The sequence below is a fragment of the Corythoichthys intestinalis genome, chromosome 3, assembly GCF_030265065.1.
Source record: "Corythoichthys intestinalis isolate RoL2023-P3 chromosome 3, ASM3026506v1, whole genome shotgun sequence".
NCBI classification, from domain to species: Eukaryota; Metazoa; Chordata; class Actinopteri; order Syngnathiformes; family Syngnathidae; genus Corythoichthys; species Corythoichthys intestinalis.
The window spans coordinates 13,304,277-13,321,180 of record NC_080397.1 but is presented as its reverse complement, the minus strand read 5'-3'; the positions used below and the strand labels follow the sequence as shown (position 1 = coordinate 13,321,180).

Below are 16,904 nucleotides of genomic sequence, written 5' to 3'. Positions count from 1 at the left end.
TGTTCTACTGCTGCTTTCACATGCTCTGGGAAAGATGACGCTTACCACTTGCCAATTGTTAAGCGCATGTCCTGTTCATATGCTTTTGTCATAACAAAAAAAAAACACATAGCAAATACAGACTTCATTTTGGTTTGGTGCGTGGGCAAAACTGTTTTACACCTTTTAATTCATCTACTACAACAAGAAATCGGGTATCATGACAAAATCCCAGTTCTCTAGTAGAAAATGAGACTTGAGGGGGATTACACGTGCAATTTTTGACTCGAGAAGAGTTGTCTATATCTATACTTGTATATAAATAGAACTTTGTGTGCGTGATGGGTTTGATTTCTGTAGGCCTCCATTTAGTGTGGAAGATTAATTCGAAACTCCCAAAATTAGAAAAGAAAAACCCTGATTGTGGAGGGGACAGCGCAATCTATTGGGCAGAAGACACATCTCTTCCAATTGCAATGTCGCAGTTGGCCTTCAAACTTATTTAAATGTGCTGTGATTATACGTTGTGGCTTTGACCACAACAAGATGCTGGATTTAATAACAAATGCACAATCTACCGGAATATTACTAAGGAATTCATTTTGACTCTATGTTCTCCACGTGACTTGCCATAATATTGTACACAGTGATGGAAAAGCGATTGCGAATTAAACCTTTTACGGTGTGCTTTTACTAATATTACATTACTGCAGCATCACTCAGGGAAGTATGCTTTACCTGCCATTCGGTTGTATGGCGTTCACGTTACATTACACAAACCTGAGCAACAATGGGCCATACTGCTGGTTTACCATAATTATGACACAATATGAAGGCAGCATAGAGTTCCGAAAGAAGACAGGAAGTCAGCAGTACTCAGAAGAACACAAGCAAACATTGTAAGGTGTCACTGTGTACACGTACATGCTTTTGCATTTCGGTGTCCTGCTCATTTTCATTGCAGCAGTCTGACAGGAGCTGCGCCATTTGTTGCCAAAGCTGCAGTAAAGCTTTCTTGTCTGCGCCATCTTCCTCTTTCAGTTGAATCAACTGTAGCCAAACCTTTGCCAACTACGTAAACAACAAAAATAGTGGTAAAAATGCACACTATAGACATGCAAATCAAGGAATTGGAATATTTTTGTCAAAAAACTGTCAGTATTTCATCAAATAATACTTATTCACTACACACAGCTTGAAACAATGAACTTTTCTTTGAATTACTAATTCACCCAGACACATTTTTGCATGCAGTGACATCTAGAAGTATAAATAAATTACATACCTTGGCATATTCTTTGTCAGATTGGTGTATCTCTTGCAGCTTTCCAATCACTTCATAGCACTTGTTTTTGTCAGAACTGGAAAGGTGGAATGTGATTTAAATAGGTAAAACCAATAATGACAAAGAACACTCTTGTATTTTACCTTGCATACAGCTCGACAAGCTTCTGATAGACATTAGGAAGTTCAATTTTGAAATCCCACTGATCTGTCTTTTCGTATAAATTGCCTAGGCCCTATGATAAAACAGAGAGTTAGAGTATACACGTTTATAATGTTAAATATACGGATATTTCCTGTTACCTGCCATGCCAGTAGCTGCTCAGGTTCCAACTCCACAGCCTTCCTATAGGCTGTCTGTGCCTGATCGGGCTGCTCCAGCTCACTGGCAGCCAGGCCAATAAACACCCATGCATTGTAGTTGTTTTTCTCAAGCTTCAAAACATTCTGACAGCAAATGGTTAAGTCAAACATGTCTCTAACGTTACTAGGGTTGTCAAAAAGTATTGAAGTTGTATCCGGATACAATATTTGATTGCAAAAGTATTGATAGTCAGTTTATTGTTTTTGCACGACAACACTCATGAGGTAAATTTGATTTTGTCCCACTTTTGATAGTGATGGGGGATTTTTAAAATTATTTTCGGTAAATCATTGGGTGCTATTGACGGCTCTAGACGTCCAACACATTTAAAGTTCAAATGGACTGGACGTCCATTACTGATAACTTGTTTTTAGTTTTTAAGCACCACGTCAGTGGACGTCTATCATAGTCAATGGCACTGAAAGAGTTAGTAGAAAAATGACATTTAATTTGGGGTTTATTCATTATGTACTATCAAAAATGTTATTATTTTTTTGCATCAGGTTGAAAATTTTAGTATGTGACAATAGTAAACGATAACTTCGATTTTTGTCCTTACCTTGCATTGCTTCAATGCCTCTTTGAAGTCTTTGCTTTTTATAGCTTCTCTGGCACTTTTCAGGGCAGCTTTGACTTCTTTATTAGTCGACATGGCTTTGCAACCTGTATGATAGGAACTCATTATACACACACTAGCTAAGTTGTTACCGTACCACTTGAGTTTTACCGTAGTCTGTGTGCAAATACACTGAATAGCAGGGATATAGATTAGAGATGTTGATTAACAACTGAATGTAAATATCCCGTGGTAGTTTTCATTACATTATTCAATAGTGATTTAGCGAATTAAAATGAGAATTTCGCAACCCATTAGCTTATGTGTCGATCTAAAACATTGGTCGATGATACAGCTAAAATATGAACTACTAGTTCTTATCAATATTTATTGCACATTAGATAGAGTATAAACTGGACAGTTGAATAAAAACTTAGGGAGACCCACTGTTTACGTCGACAAGTCAAGTCGCAGCGGCTAGTGAACCGGAAGTACACCAAATGTCATTACATCGAACTCTTCAAAATAAAATCACTAACAGGTTCGTCTTCAAGGGAGGGAATCCCCCTCAAAAACAACAACAACAACGTCATAACGCGATATGAAAAGTGGTTGAAATGCGACAATCAAGAATGTCAGGTGCAAAACTTCAAATAAAAATTAAAAATTGTGTGATTCATTATTTTGCATTATCAACAACATATGCCGTTAAATACATTAACGGAGACAAAGTTAAATTTGAAACAATAAATATTTATAATAATGTCATACATACACAATATTGTGTATACCCAAAAAATCCATCTGGTTAGCTATCAAACAAACTTGCAGATTGTGCAAAACAATATATTTTTAATACATATGTGTATACTCCAGAAAATTATATACAATTAACATTCAGAAAACACCCAACCTAACACAATATCAAAATATATGTGATAATGTGATAACACTAAAGATGGCAGAACTTACAAAAACAAATACATGATTTATTCTAAAGGGCAAAAAAGTTGTACAGTACATTAAGAAAGTAGAAAAAAAGTGCACTTTTAGCCATGATAAGACACTAAAGAATCAAGTGGATTCGTCCAGCCACTTGTCAATTAGTCTTTCATTGGTTGCAGCATCTTTTTGCCAGTCAACATGCCACCTGAGATTAGCAATCTCTCGACTGTAATTGCTACCTACACTTTGGCGCCATGCACCAAATTCATTCTTGTTGTAGCCATGGACGATTGCAGAAATTCTGGGATAGTCTATAATGCGACGTAACTGCTTGTCTAGATGTGCCTGCACATCTGGGAATTTGAGAGCCACGTTGTGAAGTTCTTCCTTGTCCAGCACTAGGTCTGCAAAATTGCAAAAGGAACAAAATTCCATTGAGAAATACCCACATTGTGTTTCGTTTTCGAGGTAGGTTATGAATAGTATAGTAATATGTAGTACAGTGCTTACCAAAAAGCTGAGAAGGCACACTCATTCCATCAGCATAAGCAATGTATTTCCACTTGCCATTTCTTAGCATGTAGGTTGATGCATTAACATTGCAGCCATGATACTCACTCAAAACCCAGTCTGGATGTTGCTTTTGGGGAAATGTCTTGTATTTGGAAAGAAGAGGCAGCAATGAGTAGCCACTAACATTCCCAGTTGTTGATATTTCAGCAATATCTACAATGTAGACAAACATGAATGTAGAAAACATTTAAATATCACTACTTATTAGCATGCTTTCATTTCAAAGGTGTCAAACTCACAGCCCAGAGGCGTGCCCCATGAAAGTCAATCATGTGGATCGGCTTCATGTTTCTTGGCAAAATCAAAAATTGACAACATTTCTGTAGTTCTCGATGACAGAACGAGGCCTAGGGAAATGAGATTTTCACCATTTTGTTTTTCTATTTAAACTAACATTTTTTAAATGAAGACAATATTTACTGTTTTTCCTATTATTAATTTAAAAATAATATACAGTGGGGCAAATTAGTATTTAGCCAACCACTAATTGTGCAAGTTCCCCCACTTGATCATATTAGAGAGGCCTGTAATTGTCAACATGGGTAAACCTCAACCATGAGAGACAGAATGTGGAAAAAAAACAGAAAATCACATTGTTTGACTTTATTTGCAAATCATGGTGGAAAATAAGTATTTGGGCAATACCAAAAGTTCATCTCAATACTTTGTTATGTACCCTTTGTTGGAAATAACGAAGGCCAAACGTTTTCTGTAACTCATCACAAGCTTTTGTTGCTGGTATTTTGGCCCATTCCTCCATGCAGATCTCCTCTAGAGCAGTGATGTTTTGGGGCTGCCGTTGGCCAACACGGACTTTCAACTCCCTCCACAGATTTTCTATGGGGTTGAGATCTGGAGACTGTCTCGGCCACTCCAGGACCTTGAAATGCTTCTTACGAAGCCACTCCTTTGTTACCCTTGCTGTGTGTTTGGGATCATTGTCATGCTAAAAGACCCAGCCACATCTCATTTTCAATGCCCTTGCTGATGGAAGGAGATTTTCACTCAAAATCTCTCGATACATGGCCCCATTCATTCTTTCCTTTACACAGATCAGTCGTCCTGGTCCCTTTGCAGAAAAAAGCATGATGTTTCCACCCCCATGCTTTACAGTGGGTATGGTGTTCTTCGGATGCAATTCAGTGTTCTTTCTCCTCCAAACACGAGAACCTGTGTTTCTACCAAAAAGTTCTATTTTGGTTACATCTGACCATAACACATTCTCCCAGTCCTCTTCTGGATCATCCAAATGCTCTCTAGCGAACCGCAGACGGGCCTGGATGTGTACTGGCTTCAGCAGGGGGACACGTCTGGCAGTGCTGGATTTGAGTCCCTGGCGGCGCATTGTGTTACTGATAGTAGCCTTTGTTACTGTGGTTCCAGCTCTCTGTAGGTCATTCACTAGGTCCCCCGTGTGGTTCTGGGATTTTTGCTCACCGTTCTTGTTATCATTTTGATGCCACGGGGTGAGATCTTGCATGGAGCCCCAGATCGAGGGAGATTATCAGTGGTCTCGTATGTCTTCCATTTTCTAACGATTGCTCCCACAGTTGATTTCTTTACACCAAGTGTTTTACCTATTGCAGATTCAGTCTTCCCAGCCTGGTGCAGGTCTACAATTTTGTCTCTGGTGTCCTTCGACAGCTCTTTGGTCTTGGCCATAGTGGAGTTTGGAGTGTGACTGACTGAGATTGTGGACAGGTGTCTTTTATACCGATAAATGGTAAATGGTGTTATACTTATATAGCGCTTTTCCACCTTTCAAGGCGCTCAAAGCGCTTTACACTATCTCGCCATCTACAACGAGTTAAAATAGATGCCATTAATACAGGTAACGACCGGAGCCTCGTTAGACCTCGTTAGAAGAAGTTAGACGTCTTTGACAGCCAGAAATCGTGCTTGTTTGTAGGTGACCAAATACTTATTTTCTACTCTAATTTGGAAAAAAAAAAATTTTTTTAATCAAACAATGTGATTTTCTTTTGTTTTTTTCCACATTCTGTCTCTCATGGTTGAGGTTTACCCATGTTGACAATTACAGGCCTCTCTAATCTTTTCAAGTAGGAGAACTTGCACAATTGGTGGTTGACTACTTATTTGCCCCACTGTATATATACAGTATACATATATATGTGATCCCTGTTAATGGGAACCAGAACAGAACATGTAAAGTGAAAAACTGCGAAGTAGTGTCACCCCCACACGCCCCCCCCCCCCCATTTTTAACATACTTTTTTTTTGTGTGTATAAAATATCATTAAGTGTACAGTATATAAAACCCTATAAATGCATGTTATCATTAGAACATTAAAGGATACTTTGAAACAGGTAAATAAAATACTTATAATCCACACAACATACATAAAATAATGTATAAATAATATAAATACAGGCGGCACGGTGGCTGAGTGGTTAGCACGTCTGCCTCACAGTTCTGAGATCAAGGGTTCAATCCCGGGCTTTGGCCTTCCTGTGTGGAGTTTGCATGTTCTCCCCGTGCCTGCGTGGGTTTCCTCCGGGAACTCCGGTTTCCTCCCACATCCCAAAAACATGCATGGTAGGCTGATTGAACACTCTAAATTGTCCATAGGTGTGAGTGTGTGCGTGAATGGTTGTGTGTCTCCTTGTGCCCTGCGATTGGCTGGCAACCAATTCAGGGTGTCCCCTGCCTACTGCCCGAAGTTAGCTGGGATAGGCTCCAGCACCTCCGCGACCCTCGTGAGGAATTAGCGGCATGGAAAATGAATGAATGAATGAATATAAATACATATTATACATTCATTCTCACTCTCTCGTGACACGTGTGTGTGCGTGCAAGTGTACATACATACGTTGATGCAAATATAGTGTACATAAATATGTTTTTAGAACTCTTTTAGTCTTATAGAAAATTTTAAAAATCTGCGATGAACTGCAAAAATTGAGCCGCGAAGTCGCAAGGATCACTGCATATAACAAAAAAAATATTCGACATTTGCTCACAAGGGCTTCACATTTTTTCAATTTTTTTTCTCTAAATATTAATCAACTCTCAAAATAGTCATTCATTTTATAATCGATTACTTGTCGATTAATCGTGGTAGCCCTAGTTGTCAGACATAATAGCCCGCAACGATGAGTTTGACACCCCTGCATTTGATTCTTTCATTCAGCTTTCCTACCTAGCACAGTTGGGTAGAGATCAACTAATGACACAAGCTGGTTAACCTGCAAACCCGCCACAAGCCCGGGCCCCATAATTAGCAAGGGAACATGGGAGCTTCCTTCAAACATGGACATCTTATAGAACTGCCGGTGCTCCATAGCCAGCTCTCCATGGTCGGCCGTAAAGATCACTACTGTGTTGTTGAGCACCCCTGTGTCTCTCAACGCCGAAATAACCATTCCTGTGTAGAATTCATTCAGTAAATAAATCACTTGAGGCGTATGTCACGCTTACTGCTTTCCACCTACCCAGCATGGCATCTGCTTCCGCACACATGGCATAGTAGAAGGTCCTGATACGTTTCACTTCTTCTTTTGTGAAATCCCCGCTGCAATTCTTCGTGACGGTGGAGTAGTAGTCCACAGGGTGCATAGCAGCCAAGGGGAGCCATGTGGGAACAGAAACGAGTTCAGAATGAACCTGCGAAAAATAAATGCAACCATTTATTGGGAGCAACACATTTTAGAGGAAAGATGAACCATGCCTTTTTCAGCCAGTAAAGAGACGAGCGGAAAGTGGATCCTCCAGCAGTGGGCCCCAAAGAATCAGTCTTGTAAGTGTGAGGTAGATTGAGGCCGAGATAAAGCGCGAAAGGCCGGTGAGAGGACGCAGCCTTCTGATGGATCCATTCAGTGGCGAAATCTGTGTTTTTCCAGTCCACAGTATTGACTCTGACTGTTGACTCGTTCCCAACCAGTTGAGTGACAGGCCGACCTTCTTGGCGCAACAGGAAGTGAACGTCCCGTGTCCAGGCCTCAACGCGATTACTGTAATCGTAAGTGCATCAACATATAAAATGTAAAACAGAGATAATTATGGAAGGAGACCTCTGGGTACCTAACGATACGATACGATTTGCGATACAAGACTCACGATAACGATGATCTCAAGGTTTGGCGATACAACAATTATTGATACATGGGTCAGGAAGTACAGTAGTTGTACAATATTCTACAATCAGGGCTGTCAAACAATTAAAATTTTTAATCGAGTTAATTACAGCTTAAAAATTAATCAATCGTAATTAATCACAATTCAAACCATCTATAAAATATGCCATATTTTTCTGTAAATTATTGTTGGAATGGAAAGATAAGACACAAGATGGATATATACTGTACATTCAACATACGGTACAGAAGTACTGTATTTGTTTATTATAACAATAGAGCAACAAGATGGCATTAACATTATTAACATTCTGTTAAAGCGATCCATGGATAGAAAGACTTGTAGTTCTTAAAAGATAAATGTTAGTACAAGTTATAGAAATTTTATATTAAAACCCCTCTTAATGTTTTCGTTTCATTAAAATTTGTAAAATTTTCAATCAAAAAATATACTAGTAGCCCGCCATTGTGGATGTCAATAATTACTCAATGCTCATGGGTCCTGAGGCCCATAAAATCATTCGCACCCAAGCACCAGCAGAGGGCGACAAAACTCCAAAAAACACAAGTAACAAGTGTACATTGCACTGTTCTGTCATTTTAATCTGTTTGAGCGGGGCATGTGCGTTTATTGCGTCAAATATTTTAACGTGATTAATATAAAAAATTAATTAACGCCCGTTAACGCGATAATTTTGACAGCCCTAGCTACAATACAATACAAATAGAAAAACAAGCTGTTTTCATCCTTCTGCTGTGAATAGGAATAAGTTTATCACTAGAAGACGGCCAATCCGTTTGAACTGGGAGGCTGCCATCCAACCACCTCCAATAGATTGGACTTCTATGGCAGTCAAGGACTTAATTTTGCAGTTAAATCTCCTGTTGATTTTCGGTCGCTTCCTTTTCCTTTGGAGGCATTTACAGGTCACTTCCTGTTGATTTTCGGGAATTTACAGGTTACGTCCTGTTAATTTAGTGTTAATCAATAGGAAGTGACTCGACTATTATCATAACAGTTATTGATGCATGGATCACGATATTCTACGACATTCTACAAAACAATTAATAAACAGGAAAAACAAGTTCTTTTCATCCTTCTGCTATGTGAATTGGAATGAGTCTATCACTAGTCCAATCCATTTGAAGAAGGAAGGAATGGCAGCACACATCTCTCCCACTTTTGAGCGCCTTGAAAGGTGGAAAAGCGCTATATAAGTATAACACCATTTACCATTTACCATTGAAACGGATTGTACGTCTATGGCCGTCAGTGACAGCCTATTCCAGGCAAAGAGTTCATTTTAGTGCATTTCACATAATTCCCTGTTGATTTTTGATCGCTTCTTTTCTTTTTTGGGACGTTACGGGTCACTTCCTGTTGATTTTTAGGCATTTTAAGGTCACTTCCTGTTAATTTTGTGCACACGCTGAGATTAAGGGGGGGCCTGGGGGCATAGACCCCCCCACCCGGTGGCCGAAAATGTCATTGCATGTAATTAACTTTCCAATACATTTTTCCTATACATTAATTTAAAATAGGGTTGTTCCGATCATGTTTTTTTGCTCCCGATCCGATCCCGATCGTTTTAGTTTGAGTATCTGCCGATCCCGATATTTCCCGATCCGATTGCTTTTTTTGCTCCCGATTCAATTCCAATCATTCCCGATCATATACATTTTGGCAATGCATTAAGAAAAAAATGAATAAAACTCAGACGAATATATACATTCAACATACAGTACATAAGTACTGTATTTGTTTATTATGACAATAAATCCTCAGGATGGCATTTACATTATTAACATTCTTTCTGTGAGAGGGATCCACGGATAGAAAGACTTGTGACTTTGTATATTGTGACTAAATATTGCCATCTAGTGTATTTGTTGAGCTTTCAGTAAATGATACTGTAGCCATGCCCAAATGCATGATCGGAAGTGGAACCATGACTGTGCGTAGTGCTACCAATTGATATAATTTCTCTGCGTTGGGAAATAACATAAGGTGTTAAGAAAAAGATCTATTGCTACCTTGCTACCCCACGTTGCATCCCATGATATTTGTAATCATAGGGAGAAGGATTGTAAGGCTTTAGCCAATTAAAAAAAGTCTCCAAAGGCTGCCAAAATTCACTCTACTCATTTTACGCTGCCTTTTATCTCTCTATATAGGTAAAACAGCGCCATTACAGATTGAGCACGACAATCCGTGAGTGGGTCGTGCAGCGCATGCATTAATTGTGTTAAATATTTTAACGTGATACATTTTTAAAAAAGTTCATTACCGCCGTTATCGGGATAAATTTGATAACCCTACCTTAAGCCTAAACTTAGAGCACCTCATTTTCTTTACTTAGCCAAAACCACCTGAGGACAGAAGATGCAAGATGGATATTCGCAATTTTTTTCAAACCACAGCTTTCAAAGCGGTAACAACTGCTGAGGGAGAACCAAGGATTAAAGATGTGGACCATGGAACGCTGGTGAGCACCGCCAAAATGGTGAGCAGAGTTTCAGTTTGTCCCACTAAAGATGTTAGTTGTACAACAGAGCCACCACCAGGCGTACCATATTCAATGGACGATGATATTGGCCAAGCATAGCTGTCCTAAGCAGCCTGATATAGAATCCCCCTTAAAAATTATGTGAAAAAAAAACTCATTTTCAACGTGTTATTGTAAATATTCCTGGAATATTTAGTCAAAAAGGATGTGGCGTCTACTTCTCAACTAGGTAAGACAGAAAAAGGCGCGCGCTCACAGACGCAAGCACACACACAGTTGGGATTCCTGCGTGTACGAGCATGGGCTAAGCTACAATCCGAGCATATATCTTGTGAGTTAATTTTATTGCTGACACTGCATTTCAGGGTCATTAACATGTTTTGCCCCCCCCCCCCCCCCCCCCCCCGCCACAAAAGTATAACTCCACCTACAATTTTGTGTTACTGAAAATGAAGTGGCTCAAGAATGTCCCCAAATGAATAGGAAGCAACTCAAAATCAACAGGAAGTAATCTTTAAATGCCCTAAAATGAACAGGAAATGACCTGTACATGCCTAAAAACACTGGCTGTGCATGTTCTGGTTTCAGTGCCATTGATGATGCTAGACGTCCAATCCAGTCAAAATAAATTGGATGTCTAGCGCTTTCATTTGCAGCCTGTGAGCAAAAGTAGACACTATTCTAATGGAATTTTGGTAGCAACCTGTTGGTTCCTTATTTTTTTTAACAGTGACACAGTTTTAAAACGATATATCGATTCTTGGCGGGAGCATATGATTACCCTTTTGGGCTACAAAGTATCGCAATACCTCACTTTTTTTAGATTTTGTCACAGCCCTAGAGACAGTTATGCTTGTCACATGTACCTGACAATTACCTGAGAGAGTGTCCCCCTGATGTGTAATCCAGTTTGCCGAGCATTTTTGTAAGGTAGCCATTCTTCTCCAGCAGATCCATCCACGTGGTCGTAATTTTATCAAGGCACTTGAAGTTGTTCCATGAATGGGTGAGGTGGACAAACTGCCCACTCCACATGGCTGCAGGTAACACACGCATCATGTTTCAAATATGACATCACTTCAAGTGCATACAACACAAAAAAGCATGTTTATTTCATATGACACGTGGTATTTTATGTTCCTGAATGAAATAGATCGCTTGGATGCGTGCGGAAGCGATCGATATATTTACTCAACTTTTTGAATCCCGCGCCTTGAAAATGAGTGACCTGCGGCCAGAGTCTAGGCATGCGGAAGAAGGCGGATGTGATGTCAGAGAATGAGATCATCTACACTATACAGCCATTGTATGGAGAAGGATTGCGGATTCAGCTGATTTTATTTTTCGCGTCATGCCAGCCCAATGTGCTGCAGGCTTTTTTTTGCTACACCAGGGAGAGTGGTGTGAGCCTTTTTGGGTTTCCAAAACATACTGTTTACCGCGAAGAATGGGCAAAAAAAGTGCAACAAACGAGGGAACATTGGACGGACGAGGAAGTGAGTAAGCTAAGTGTTTTATATTATGTCAAATTCTGGGATCATGGCACTCATTTAAATAAGGAGGTGGCTTGTATTTTGTGGGTGACAACGCTTGCCGTCGGTCAGTGAAGCAGGCTGGCGACCATGGCATGTGACAAGCTGCCCAATGTCATCCGGTTTGTCCGCCGAGAATGAGCCAATTTCAGCATTCATTCCCCTGCTACTTCCCGGGGCCGCAGCATGACAAGCTGTAAAAGTCCGCTGAAAGTTGCTCGCCGCCGGAGGCTGGCAGATCAGTGAAGGCAATCACTCCCGCTGCCGTCATTGACATACAGTGCCTTGCAAAAGTATTCGGCCCCCTTGAACCTTGCAACCTTTCACCACATTTCAGGCTTCAAACATAAAGATATAAAATTTAAATTTTTTGTCAAGAATCAACAACAAGTGGGACACAATCGTGAAGTGGAACAAAATTTATTGGATAATTTAAACTTTTTTAACAAATAAAAAACTGAAAAGTGTGGCGTGCAATATTATTCGGCCCCCTTGCGTTAATACTTTGTAGCGCCACCTTTTGCTCCAATTACAGCTGCAAGTCGCTTGGGGTATGTTTCTATCAGTTTTGCACATCGAGAGACTGACATTCTTGCCCATTCTTCCTTGCAAAACAGCTCGAGCTCAGTGAGGTTGGATGGAGAGTGTTTGTGAACAGCAGTCTTCAGCTCTTTCCACAGATTCTCGATTGGATTCAGGTCTGGACTTTGACTTGGCCATTCTAACACCTGGATACGTTTATTTTTTACCCATTTCATTGTAGATTTGGCTTTATGTTTTGGATCATTGTCCTGTTGGAAGATAAATCTCCGTCCCAGTCTCAGGTCTTGTGCAGATACCAACAGGTTTTCTTCCAGAATGTTCCTGTATTTGGCTGTATCCATCTTCCCGTCAATTTTAACCATCTTCCCTGTCCCTGCTGAAGAAAAGCAGGCCCAAACCATGATGCTGCCACCACCATGTTTGACAGTGGGGATGGTGTGTTCAGGGTGATGAGCTGTGTTGCTTTTACGCCAAACATATCGTTTTGCATTGTGGCCAAAAAGTTCAATTTTGGTTTCATCTGACCAGAGCACCTTCTTCCACATGTTTGGTGTGTCTCCCAGGTGGCTTGTGGCAAACTTTAAACGAGACTTTTTATGAATATCTTTGAGAAATGGCTTTCTTCTTGCCACTCTTCCATAAAGGCCAGATTTGTGCAGTGTACGACTGATTGTTGTCCTATGGACGGACTCTCCCACCTCAGCTGTAGATCTCTGCAGTTCATCCAGAGTGATCATGGGCCTCTTGGCTGCATCTCTGATCAGTTTTCTCCTTGTTTGAGAAGAAAGTTTGGAAAGACGGCCGGGTCTTGGTAGATTTGCAGTGGTCTGATGCTCCTTCCATTTCAATATGACGGCTTGCACAGTGCTCCTTGAGATGTTTAAAGCTTGGGAAATCTTTTTGTATCCAAATCCGGCTTTAAACTTCTCCACAACAGTATCTCGGACCCGCCTGGTGTGTTCCTTGGTTCTCATTATGCTCTCTGCACTTTAAACAGAACCCTGAGACTATCACAGAGCAGGTGCATTTATACGGAGACTTGATTACACACAGGTGGATTCTATTTATCATCATCGGTCATTTAGGACAACATTGGATCATTCAGAGATCCTCACTGAACTTCTGGAGTGAGTTTGCTGCACTGAAAGTAAAGGGGCCGAATAATATTGCACGCCCCACTTTTCAGTTTTTTATTTGTTAAAAAAGTTTAAATTATCCAATAAATGTTGTTCCACTTCACGATTGTGTCCCACTTGTTGTTGATTCTTGACAAAAAAATTAAATTTCATATCTTTATGTTTAAAGCCTGAAATGTGGCGAAAGGTTGCAAGATTCAAGGGGGCCGAATACTGTTGCAAGGCACTGTAAGTCGGGGCAGTTTTGTGTGATTTTTCGTGTTCGGAAGGCGAGGAAGAGACTTGGAAGAGCTGCTCGGTTCAGGTTAGCATGTAGCCTAGCTGTCACGCCTCCTGTTTTGTTAACGCTCTTTCCTCTATCTCAGAGTCCGTCAGGGAAATGACAAGAGCCGGACTAACTCTGGTGGCATAAAATACCATTCGGGAGGTTTAAGAAGTTGGCAGTTTTGAACATTATGCAGTAATTTAGCCCTGTCGTGCTGAATAAATGCATTTTTAATATTTCATATTCCGTTTAGCACAAGACTGTAATTTGTCATGACCATACAATTTATATAGGGGAAAAAATACTTAGATACAAAGAATATCCTGCAAAATTATTGGAGTAGAGAGATAAAAACAATGATGACATTGTGTGTTGCCCAGGCAGTCTGCTCTTGTCATCAGCCTCGTGTTTGTTGTCTCTGTCGCCTTTTTCTCCTTATAATATTGAATATTCCTCCTCCTTCAAATACGACTAAAACATAGATGGCTGTATGTCACATACAGTGGGGATAACGAGTATTTGATACACTGCCAATGGGTTTTCCCATTGGCAGTGTATCAAATATTTGTTCTCCCCACTGTACGTCCTCTGGATTGACAATATTGTTTAAAAAATCCACACTTGCACCAGAATCGCTGCAAAACGCCTCCTCCATTGGGCTCAATGCTAAAGCCGCTGAAATCGCTCATTGTCTCACATCATCACCAAGCGCTATAATGACAGGAGGCACGAAGCGGCAGATTTAAAGACGCATTTCTCGTCATCTGCGCTTTGCCAAATTGTTGTATATAGTTGAATTGACTCAAAATATGATTTTATTCCAATAGTAATGCTATTTAAGATTTCTTTGGTCATGTCATATGCACTTTAAATTTGGAAAAGCAAAATCGGATTATGACGATGTACTGTAATGGAAAACTTGCCTGCACGGGAAGGGCAGCATATAGGAGAGTTGGTGTACGCATTGCTGAAAGTACTCCCCAGCTCTCTCAGGTAGTTTATGTAGGGCAGCTGCACAACTTTTCTCCCAGGATCAAATGTCAAACGCCCATCCTGCAAAGTCCAAACAATAACTGTCCAAGTAAGGGGTGTGACAATCTAGTATATCAATAAGGTGATATATCGCGATACTTTGTAGCTAAATAAGTTATCGTTATGCTCCCACAAAGAATCGATATAGCATCTTAAAATGGTGTCACTGTTAAAAAAAAAAAAAAAAGGAACCAACAGGTTGCTACCAAAATCCTCCATGGGCATAGTGTCTATGTTAGCTCACTGGCTGCCATTGACGCCGCTAGACATCCAATTAATTTTGACTAGATTGGACGCAGGGCCGGCCCAGGCCATTTGGTGGCCCTAAGCAAAATAATGCGAAGGGGCCCATATTTTTGGCCAACCATTTGGTCACAGAGTACTGTGAAACCCATACATGCAATCCAACCCATACGTTCATATTTTTTATATTAATCATGTTTTGTTGCACTGCATACTTCAAACTTCTCACCCCAAATGACATGTAATGACAAGAAAATGGATGTTTGCATGGATAAACGGCAATGCGCGCCACATTATTCACGATGCTCTATTAACAATGTATAAAATGAGGTTGCCAGATTGGGGGCCACCTAGTGTTCAGTGGCCCTAAGCAGCTGCATAGTCTGTGTATAGGCTGGGCCGGCCTTGATTGGACGTCTAGTGCCGTCAATGTCACTGAAACCAGAGCATTCACAGCCAGTCCTGTGGCAATTTACAAATCACTTTCTGATTCTTATAGGGTATTTACAGGTACTTCCTGATGATTTTGAGTCCATTCCTATTCATTTGGGGACATTTTTCCTATTCAGTAACCCAAAATCAACAGGAAGTGACCCAAAAGCAACAGGAAGTGACCCGTAAATGCCCCAAAAGGAATAGGATGTCACTGAAATTGCCTTTTTTGCATTGCAAGCCTGGCATTGGCTGCTACTGACTTCCAATCTGTTTGAAGTGGGAGGGATGGACGAATTGGTGGCCAAAAATGTCATTGCATGTAATTGACTTTCCAATATATGAATTTAAAATGAAGACTTTGCCGGTAAAATGCTGTCTATAAAATTTTAACGCAATGAAACAAACAACAAAAATGAATCAAAAGTCAACTCCCACCCCTAGTACTGTATTTTTGTTTATTTATATTTAATCTATTTTGACTCGGCCAATTGTTGAATATTTGGCCTAGTTTGCACTGCCTCAGAATTTCATCACACATAAATGTTCCTCATATTTTAAAAACTTTGAAGGGACACATCAGTGTGATTTGTTATAGTTTTACACCACTGCCATCTACACTGACTACAGTTTGCATTAGAAGTTTATAAACATTACATATTGGTACAAGTTGTCAAATATTGCACGTCGTGGAATATTGCTGTATACTGTACTCACAAACGCATCTGTCATCACCATCACGATGTTAGGTCTAGTTCCAAACTTTTGACATAAACTCTGAGTATGTATTTGAAATAGACACGCCAAAGCAAATACTAGATGCATGGTAATAAATGCCGCTATTAAAAGTGGATGGAAATGTGTCACCCCCAAACGGCACGTCAATAAACCCCTTCCCTTTGGCTGCAAATGGTTTGTGTTCATAACAACATCCGGGTTGAGTTGACAAAATAAGAGCATATGTCTAGCGCAGGAACTTGCTACATGTAATGACACATTAAAACCGCTAGATGAAGGCATTGACCATGCAGAATTTTCTGTCCTGTCGTCCAGGTCACTACTGTACAGACGCGTTCAATGGGCCAATTTCTTACCATTACCTCATTCTTTACCATTGACGGTAATAGACGTCTGATTCCTTTGAACTGGAAGTGGCTGGCAAGGTTGGCTTTAAATATCAGGATGTCATGGGGAAAAAAATGTTCAGAACAGTAAAAAAAAAAAAAATCCTATCGTCGTTCTGCAGATGGTGCCAAAATTAAAATCACTTCTCATTCAACCCACCCTATTAAACCAAATTCTTCTTGCTTTATTTATTTATTTATTTTGATTACTGTATTTGTACAGTAGCGCTGCACTGCAACTGCAATGCAACAGGTGGTGTCGCATATGAATGCAGTAACCCTAACAGACTGCAG

The 16,904-nt window shown here is 40.2% G+C and overlaps 2 protein-coding genes across 5 annotated transcripts in view; both read right to left on the bottom strand.

Annotated features, from left to right (window-relative positions):
* Positions 1-2,682, bottom strand: part of skic3 (SKI3 subunit of superkiller complex) — a 33,977-nt gene extending 31,295 nt beyond the window's left edge. For 2 of the 3 annotated variants that reach the window (XM_057832633.1, XM_057832634.1), the window contains exons 1-5: positions 2,187-2,623; positions 1,567-1,710; positions 1,408-1,499; positions 1,265-1,340; positions 904-1,050 (exon numbers count right to left, since the gene is read on the bottom strand). In XM_057832633.1, the coding sequence (XP_057688616.1) occupies positions 904-1,050; positions 1,265-1,340; positions 1,408-1,499; positions 1,567-1,710; positions 2,187-2,309 (582 nt within the window). In that variant the 5' untranslated portion in view covers positions 2,310-2,623. The other variant, XM_057832635.1, reaches the window with a different exon arrangement.
* A 311-nt stretch (positions 2,683-2,993) lies between these two features.
* arsk (arylsulfatase family, member K) lies at positions 2,994-16,383 on the bottom strand. 2 transcript variants are annotated; one of them, XM_057832147.1, is made up of 8 exons: positions 16,204-16,383; positions 14,703-14,832; positions 11,181-11,340; positions 7,391-7,673; positions 7,155-7,326; positions 6,863-7,087; positions 3,639-3,854; positions 2,994-3,532 (listed from the first exon to the last, which is right to left on the bottom strand). In XM_057832147.1, exons 1-8 carry the CDS (start codon positions 16,309-16,311, stop codon positions 3,258-3,260), a joined length of 1,569 nt encoding a protein of 522 aa, XP_057688130.1. In that variant the 5' UTR covers positions 16,312-16,383; the 3' UTR covers positions 2,994-3,257. The 2 variants fall into 2 exon arrangements, with proteins under 2 accessions (XP_057688130.1, XP_057688131.1); XM_057832148.1 differs by having other exon boundaries at positions 3,747-3,854.
* Positions 16,384-16,904: the final 521 nt, after the last annotated feature.

Bases quoted from the DNA above. Each gene is read 5' to 3' on its own strand.
- arsk (XM_057832147.1), bottom strand. From the start codon at position 16,311: ATGCATCTAGTATTTGCTTTGGCGTGTCTATTTCAAATACATACTCAG. The intron at 7,674-11,180 runs GTAATTGTCAGG...TTACGATTACAG, and splicing joins TCAGGGGGACACTCTCTCAG to TAATCGCGTTGAGGCCTGGA. The intron at 7,327-7,390 runs GCATGGTTCATC...TATTTTTCGCAG, and splicing joins CTCTTTACTGGCTGAAAAAG to GTTCATTCTGAACTCGTTTC.